The sequence below is a fragment of the Crocodylus porosus genome, unplaced genomic scaffold, assembly GCF_001723895.1.
Source record: "Crocodylus porosus isolate Cpor-Errol unplaced genomic scaffold, CroPor_comp1, whole genome shotgun sequence".
In the NCBI taxonomy this organism is placed as follows: domain Eukaryota; kingdom Metazoa; phylum Chordata; order Crocodylia; family Crocodylidae; genus Crocodylus; species Crocodylus porosus.
In genome coordinates this window covers 22,478,858-22,487,640 of record NW_017728916.1, presented here as the reverse complement: position 1 = coordinate 22,487,640, position 8,783 = coordinate 22,478,858, and the positions used below count along the sequence as shown (strand labels likewise).

General features: G+C 43.9%; 1 protein-coding gene across 1 annotated transcript in view; it reads left to right on the top strand.

The window, feature by feature from the left end:
* Nucleotides 1-8,783, top strand: part of LOC109310850 (connector enhancer of kinase suppressor of ras 2-like) — a 126,276-nt gene that overhangs the window by 39,859 nt on the left and 77,634 nt on the right. The window contains exons 4-5 of the mRNA XM_019536181.1: nucleotides 3,386-3,434; nucleotides 4,745-4,920. Of these exons, the coding sequence (XP_019391726.1) occupies nucleotides 3,386-3,434; nucleotides 4,745-4,920 (225 nt within the window). The remainder of the gene's footprint in view (nucleotides 1-3,385; nucleotides 3,435-4,744; nucleotides 4,921-8,783) is intronic.

Sequence of the window (8,783 nt, the reverse complement as noted above, 5' to 3'; positions counted from 1 at the left end):
TGATCTGCTCAGGTCCCTTCTGACCCTACTAACTATGAAACTATGAAACATGCCCTTCAGCAATGGACTGGAGACAGGGGCCCACACCAGAGAGTCTTATGAGCTGCTCCTTGGGCTCACTGTGCTGCATGGAGCTGCTCAAGAGCGTGGGTCCATCTGCATTGCAAGGGGCTCCATTGCTCCTGGGAAAGTGGCAGTGTGCCAATCCTTGCTCCCACAGAGAGGCTATGTGTCTGTGGGGAAGGAGGTAACTTTGGCTCCAGCCAGCACGCATGCACCCAAAACTTCTGGGCTGGATTATAAGGCCTGCTGAAACAAAAACTTATATCCCTCTGTATGGCATCACCCTGTCCATGTCCAGTAAGGGAGTGACACGCTCCAGTCTTTCTCTTAACCACTCTGCCTGAAAAGTCTTTGCTCCCCCTGGCCAATCAGGCCAGAGGATTTTACATATTTTTACTAGATACAAGGCCCAGCTTTCCATGTGCAGAGCACATGGCCAGCACATTAGGGGCCATCTTGCCCACATAAAACAAACACACACACACAAAAACCCACAACACACAGCCAAAAGCACACTTTGCCATACACAACCCAAGTGTATGAACTAATTCCTCTAAACCAATTGATACTCAGGTCATTAATAAATAAGAAAAAAAAGAGACTTGTGTAGTTAAGGCTTATTAAATGTGTAATATCCTTGCTCTTTGGTGTAGTGTATCTATCACTTTTATTATGAACTACTTCCTTTAAAACTGCGGCTTACCCACAATAACTTATTTTTTGGCAGAAGGCAGGTCAGGATGGCACCTTATAGGCTAACTCATAGGATAGCAACAGCATGAGCTTTCATAGCAACAGCATACTTTGCCTCTCTGAAAGTACTACTCTGTAAGGTGCTATCCTGCCTTGCCTTTAGCCTAACTTCAGCTTAACGTAGCTAAATACCTCTTTTTTCTTGTTCATGGATCTTTTCAAGGAAAGTATATATTTATTATAGTTAGAACATATGAAATATTTACATTTATGTGTTAGAGGCAGATGATCCCACATTTACATTATTTTATATTATTTGTATTTGAACTCTGATAGCACTAGGAACCCTGGCCAATGATCAGGGCCTCAGTAGACTAGGCACTTATGAAAGCTGGTCCCTGACTCACAGAACTTGCAGACTGTGGGTATATCTACCTATGAAATTAGTGCACATGAATAAACTCTGGAGCTTACTGCTCTGGAATTTATTGTTTCCGGGCATGCTGTTTAAATGTGCACCTGGGAGCAATTAACTCTGGAGTAATTAGAGTCTGGAGCCTGGCTGGCAAAACCGGGGCTGCTCCAACTGGATTCCATGTGCTGAGAAGGGACTGGCTGAGGCATGAGTATGGTTCAGCATGGGGCTGGCCAGCAGGCAACCCCTGCACTGAAGCAGCCTCATGCCCTGGCCAACCTGTTCAGCGTCTACATGTGCACTGCTGCAGAGTAAAAAATTATTCATCACTACTATCCTGCTGCTGAGTTTATTAGTTTCCTGCATCCTAATAGGGGTGCACATGTAGAGGCTGAGACGTTTACTGCAAAGCTAATTAGTCAGCTCCACAGTAAACACCTCATGTGGACATGCCCTTTAGGTTGTACATGAAAACAGCTGCAAGAAGAAGATTGTCCTTCACTGTGCAGCTCTGCATAACACATTTACTAGTTTATTGTACTGTAAATGTCTACCTTTGCTCTTTAAATGATGGCACCCTCAGTCATGAAGCTTCTTCATACTGGCCCTTTTTTCCCCCTGTGCCATTCCTATGCTTAAGAAAAATCCTCTGCAGCAAATGAATAGTGCTTCTTTATGTAAAAATAGAGACTGAGGGCAGTTGTACACAACACAGGGGGTTAATTCTCCCTAAATTGAAGCATTGGTATTTTAAAAACACTGCTTCAATTTAGGGCAAAGTAAACCCCTATGTTGTATACACACATGTCAGACCTTGATCCTTACCTGCCTCTCCAGCAGCGGGAAGGGAAGAGTGAGCTGCTGGTGGGCAAAGTGGCCCCTGAGCTGCGGGGGGTGCTTCCCTCCATGGCAGTGGCAGCACTCCCCCAAGCAGCACCTGCCCACAGGCACCTGGCTTGGGCAGTCCTTGGGGTCACCACGGCCACAGAGGCCCCCACACAGCTCAGACAGGCAGGCAGGCTCTGGGGAGGAAGACCAGACTCACCACTTCTTTTTTTCCTTCTGCAAAGCGTGCCTTCCTAGGCTGCTGCCGGGCTGCCTGCATGGGCTGCCTGCATGGCCCCTAAGCCGCTCAGAGCCCAGTGCTTCCCTCCAAAGCTGTAGGGTAGGAAACTAAAACTTCTTGGTGGTGTTTTACTTTGCAGCACCCCAAAGTCATTTGCTAAATCATAAAGTCATTTAAGGTGCATTACGCTACCAAATGTACAACAGCAACTAGAATTAACGCACAGTACACCGCCGAATGTGCAAACAGCAATACCATTAAAGCAGTGCAAAAGTCATGTAACCTGCTTTAAACCTGCTTTAAAGTTGCATCTACAAATGCCCTGACTGACTTTTAGTTGCTATAGGGATCACTGGTATATTTATTTACCAGCTTCCAAAGAATGGGAGTTATTAAAACTAAAAAAATAAAATTGCATTCTGTTACTAAATTTTCAGTATTATTTCACTGAAGCAGTAAGGTATGGCAAAGATATTATTAGAGAACTTGTGTACATATTCTCATTCTTAAAAATTAAAAGAAAAAATACATTCCCCTTTTAATATTTTGGACTCAAATTTCTCTTTAAATAAATACTGATGGCTTATGCATTTCTATATACAAAAGTTGTGTGTATAAAGTTGTGTATAATTTTATTATTCATAAAATGAGTGCATATATTATTTACCTGTATCATATAATGCCTCTGAAATATCAGGAAATTCTCTCCCCAGTATTGAAGTTATTTAGGTACAGTTTTCTCTTGATTTGATGAGGCGATATGTGGCTAATTATTCCTAGTAATTCTGAAAGTAAATGCATTAGTTTCTAAATATAGTACTGCCTTGATTTGCTTGTGTAGGGTATTCATTTTATAGAGGTAGGAAAACAAGACTGAAATAGCCTAATAGACGCTATAGTGATTGCTGAGTACCTCAGAATACCACTGACTTTTTTTTTTGCCTGACAACTGTAATGTATATGTTGTTATTGTAACAATATTGTACAATTCAATTATAAAATATTAAGAATTTTCCATCATTGAAATGACAAAGAAAAGAAAATCATAGGCATACACAATAATTAATGAAGCACTCACTATATATCGGTGTGATAACTTGGTTTAATTTCAAGTGCTGGTACTCAACCACTTTTTTATTTCCTTATAGTCATTCCACTACGCTTCTCTGAGAGTGAAAACCAAAAAATGGTCCAAAGGTAAAGTATTTAAGTTAATTTGGAAATTATAAAATTAAGTTTGGCAGTGGATAGTGCCTGAGCCACCAGCACTGATAAATTGGCAGATTTATGTGTAATTCATGTGTTTCTAGTTTAAATACTAGTTAGTTTTAGTTAGGTACTATGGATCTAATCCCATTAAAGTTAATGGGAAAACTACCTTTAAAGTTGGTTGGAAGAAAAAACTTGCTGTATATATTATGCCATTTCTTACTATTCTGTTCTTTTATTCTTTTTTGGCTTATTTAAGAATATCACACTGCCCCTTTTATATTTTACTTGCTCTTTTGAGCCATTACCTAAAGGCTTCTCTATGCATTTTTAGTGCTTCTAAAGGTGACCAGGATGCCAAATTGTATTCCAAAAAGAATGAAATATTCAGAACTTTGTTTTCAAGTACGACAGAAAAAAAAGATGGTCATTTAATGTGATCAAACTTATACTTCATCATAGCTTTAGGACCAATATAATTAATGTGGCAATGTAAATTTGATTTCTCACAGTAGAACATCTAATGTTTTAATTAAATTTGCCTTAGGCTTTATGGAAAACTTATATGAATGTTAGGAGAAAAATCTGTTCTTACCAGCGTCCAGAAGACAGTGAAATTTCAAGGTAATCAAGTAGGGCAAGCTGAATTAATGAAAACAAAGTATTTCTCTATTACCATTAATTTAATGGAATTTAGTAATGCTAAAATATTGTTGATTAATTAAATTCAGAGTATGGTAGCATGGGTGAATGTATTTCTCCATTCTTACAGATCAGAATTATTGATTTTTCCTTGTTACTAAAAAAATAAATACACTTCTTTACCAAAACTTGACTGTTTTGGAGCTTGCTAAAAGAAATAAATAAAAATGTACTGATGTATCGTTTGGGTAGAGATTTGTTGTAATTTTATGCCATTGTCAAGGTTTAGATTAAAGGACAAATCACAGTGAAGTTTTGGGTTTGATGGCTGATTGATGGTTCCAAAATATCATAAATTAAGTATTTGAGATTTTGGCCACCAGGAGCAGAACTCTACTGAGATAGAATAATCTGATGCAGATTTTCTTCTCTCCAAATAAAATAGAAACTGTCCCGAAACCAAACTCACAAGACATTTTTTGATTCAGAAATTGTACTCTGAGTGACCCCTTCCCTAACCCCCAGCTGAAATTGGAAAGGATTCCATTTGAAAGCTTCAATTTTGACTACCACTAGTTAAAAAATTAAGTATTTACATTTACAGAAATAGGCACTCTCAGTGTCTGAGGTTTTTAACAGTATCTTCTCATTCATAGGGAGTTCTCTGACCAGTGGGAGTAGGAGGCGGATTTCCTGCAAAGATCTGGGGCATGGAGATTGTGAGGGCTGGCTGTGGAAGAAAAAAGATGCCAAAGGTTATTTTACACAAAAATGGAAAAAATACTGGTTTATTCTGAAGGATTCTTCACTGTACTGGTACACAAACCAGAATGTAAGTATGCTTTGAAAATGACAAAATTAGCTTTGTAACTTCTGAAATAAAAGAATATTGCGTGAAGTTTTGCCCTCACTTCCCCTCAGAAAGGTACAGTAGAATTACAAAAGGTACAGAGAAGAGCAGCAAAGATAATTAGGGCATGGAGAGACTTCCATACAAGGAGACACTAAATAAGCTAGGATGGAGTGTCAAGATGAGGGTTGTTGGACCAGTGTGTGGGCCAGATCAGGCCACACTGGAGACAGAGCATAGGGTCAATCCAGCAGGGCACTGTATTCAGCCTCTACCCCGAGCTGGACCCCTGTGATGTATGCAGTGAATGCTGTCCCTGCCCCAGGATTTGGTCTGTACATGGTACAAGGGGCATGTACTACATGGGGTGCCCTACCAGTCCTGTTCACCATGTACAGAGCATGCTGCATGTGATGTGCAAAGCTGAACTGGCTGGATGCAGTACATGGGGCCCAGGCCAGCATGGGGCACATGCTGCAAAAAATGTTCCTCTAGATTGGTGCTGTGCACTTGCTGCAGTACACATGGACAGACTGGGGCCTGATTTGGCCCAGCACCAGAGTCAGTATACATGCAGCACATGCCCCCAACCCAACCCAACCCATATATATATGATGCATGGGGTCAATCCAAGCCTCACAGGCCAGATCATAGTCATATCCAGCCTGCAGGTTGTATGTTAGACACCGCTGAACTAGGATGAATGGGTGACTTTGCCAGAATATGATTGTGATTCATAAAGTAATGAATAATGAAAAGAAAGTAAATAGGGATTTACTGTTTACTATCTCTCACAATACCCAAACTAGAAGACACATGACAGAATTATTAGGAAGCAGGTTTAAAACTAAGAAAAGGGAGCTTGTACACATGACATAAATTGGCTGTTTTTGTAGTTTAATTGTGTCACACTATACATGTGCAGGGTTTTTTTACGATTTAAATAAGTTTGTTACATTGCAAACTAAATCATATCCACATGTAGTTTAGTTTGAAATGTAGCTATTTATAATGTTGCAGCCTTTGGCAGCTCACCCCTTCCCCAATGCGGGAGAGGGAGGCTGAAGGCAGAAGCAGTGAGGAGCCTGATTTTTTTGTTTTTTCACAGAGCCTGCCCATGCATCTTGCAGCCAGGGGGTGAGCTGCTGCTGGGCCGAGCAGCCCCTGAGCCATGGAGGGCCCTGGTCTTCCTTACGTGGCAGCAGCGCCCCCTGGGGCTTCCAGTGCATGGGTTCAGGGAAGACTTGGATCCAGCGGGTGCTGCCTGTAAGCTGGGGCAACACCTGTGCAGCTAGCATCCTACCTGGGAAGCCCCAGGGGATGCCACCACTGTGGAGGGAAGGTTTGGGCCTCCCTGCAGCTCAGGGGTTGCATGGCTTGGTGGCAGCTCACACAGACAGGGTCCACTGAGGAAAAAAAAGTGGCAAGAGGCCAGATCCTTTTTGTTTCCTGCAGAGTCTGCCTGCATCTTCCATGGATAAGCTGCCAGCAGGCCCTTCCCTCCATGGCAGCAGCACCTCCCAGGTGGCATCCATCAACTAGCAGCTGCAGAGGGATGGACCAGGGCTCCCTGTAGCTCAGGGGCTGCTCTGCCCACCAGCAGCTCACCCCCCGGCCATGGGGGATGCAAGCAGGCTCCACGAAAAAAAAAGATCAGGCCCTTTACCATTACAGTGATGGAAGCCCCTAAATTGAAACAGTGGGTTTTTAATCATCACAATTAAAAACCCACCATTTCAATTTAGGGGAATAAACCCCCATCACATGTACAAGTGGCCAGGAAGCTCTTTTTCATACAAGGCATGATTAACTTGTCCAACTCATTGCTATAATATGTTGTAGACAAAAAGTTAACAATTACCCAGGTTCAAAAGTGAATTAGGCCAATCCATGGCATGGGACATGTGCAGATGAAACAGGGGCCCTAAACTGAGCAGTGTATTTTTAAAAACACTGCTTCAATTTAGGGCTGATAAAACCCCTGTGTCATGTGCACACCCCGCTGACTTACCTGCCTCTCTGGTGGTGGGGAGGGGAGAGTGAGCTGTTGGCAGGCAGAGCAGTCCTTGGGGAGCAGGAGAGCTGGTGCTACCCTCCACAGCAGCAGCAGCGCCCCCCCCCAGTGGCACCCACCCACACGGTGGGTGCCACCCTGTCCCAGGAGGCACCTCAGTCACCCACAGTGGGAAGCACCAGGCCCCTACTCAGCTCAGGCAGGCAAGCAGGCTCCAGGCAAGGAGGGAAAAATGAGGTTTATCACTTTTCTTGCACAGAGCCTGCCTTCCCAGGCTGCTACCAGGCTGTAGGCCTGTGTGAATAGGGAACTATTCAATTCAGATTCGGCCAATTCAGATGCCAGAGATTCAATTCAGAGATCCAAATCGGTTTTCTGATTTGATTCGGCCAAATCACTTTGGAAGATTCAGAGCCGATTCGGGGCCAATTTGGCGATTTAGCTATAGAGTATAATGGGGAATCAATGAAATATCTATATCTTTGTTGCTTTTTGGCTGATACAAATGAAACTTGCAAGGATGGTAGCCCCTGCCAAGAGCATGATGTTTCCCAGGTTTCAAGGTGATAGGTGCAGGGGTTTTTGGGAAACTGCAACTCAAATTCCTGAAAGCAAAACTCATATTACGTGTGTGTGTTAAGCCACAGCAGGGTGAAAACAGCAGGAATGGGAGCTCTTGCTGAGGCCACAAAGCCTGCCAGGTTTCAAGGACATAGGTTCAAAGCTTTCTGGGAAACTCCACCTCAAACTGCTGATAAGCAAAACTTATGATATAGGTGACAATGTGTGTGTGTTAAGGCACAGCAGGGTGAAAACTGCAGGGATGGTAGCCTCTGCTGAGGGCATGAAGTCTGCAAGCTTTCAAGGCAATAGGTACAGGGGTTTCTGTGGAACTGCACCTCTGCACTTCTACCTGCGCCGCTACATCCCCCTTCACCCCACCCCAGCCTGTGCCTCACCCCATGATGCCTCCATTTCCATATCCACTGACTGGCTTTCTTGCCTGCATTGCATGCCAAGCAAACCTCTGGCTTCTTTACTATTCCTTCCATCCAGGACCAGGAGACACACCAACTCCACGTACTTCCTCAGCCTGACATCCGGGAATGTCTCCTTGCTAAAAGGGTGGCATACACCCAATGGAAAGAAGGGGACATCACTAGGGACGACTATACTGCAGTGGCTCGGGGATGTAGGGGGGCAGTCAGGAAGGCCAAGGCAGAGATGGAATTAGGGCTAGCTTCCCAGATTAAGGACAATAAGAAGTCCTTCTTTAAATACATAGGAGGTAAAAAGAAGGTTCCGGGTAATGTGCAGCCCCTGCAGGACACGTTGGGAAATTTGGTTGTCACACCAGATGACAAAGCTAACATGTTTAACGATTTCTTTGCCTCTGTCTTCGTAAGCAGAGAGCAGAACAGTCACCTCCCTGCTGGGCCCCCCTCAGGCCCCAGGGCAGGCACACCTGGGCCAAGGGTTAGTGAGGAACTAGTTAGGGAACTTCTGGAGGGACTGGATGTATTCAAGTCAGCCGGTCCGGATGATCTCCACCCTAGAGTTCTAAAGGAATAGCCCGAGGTCATTGCAGGACCCCTGGCACAGCTTTATGAGCACTCGTGGTGCTCTGGTGTGGTGCCGGAGGACTGGAAGAGGGCCAACATGGTTCCCATCTTCAAAAAGGGGAAGAAGGAGGATCCGTGAAATTATAGGTCAGTTAGCCTTACCTCAATCCTAGGCAAGCTGTTTGAGAAAATTATTCTGGCACACATCCACAAGAGGCCAGCTGGGGACTGCATGATTAGGGGCAACCAACACGGGTTCATCAGTGGCA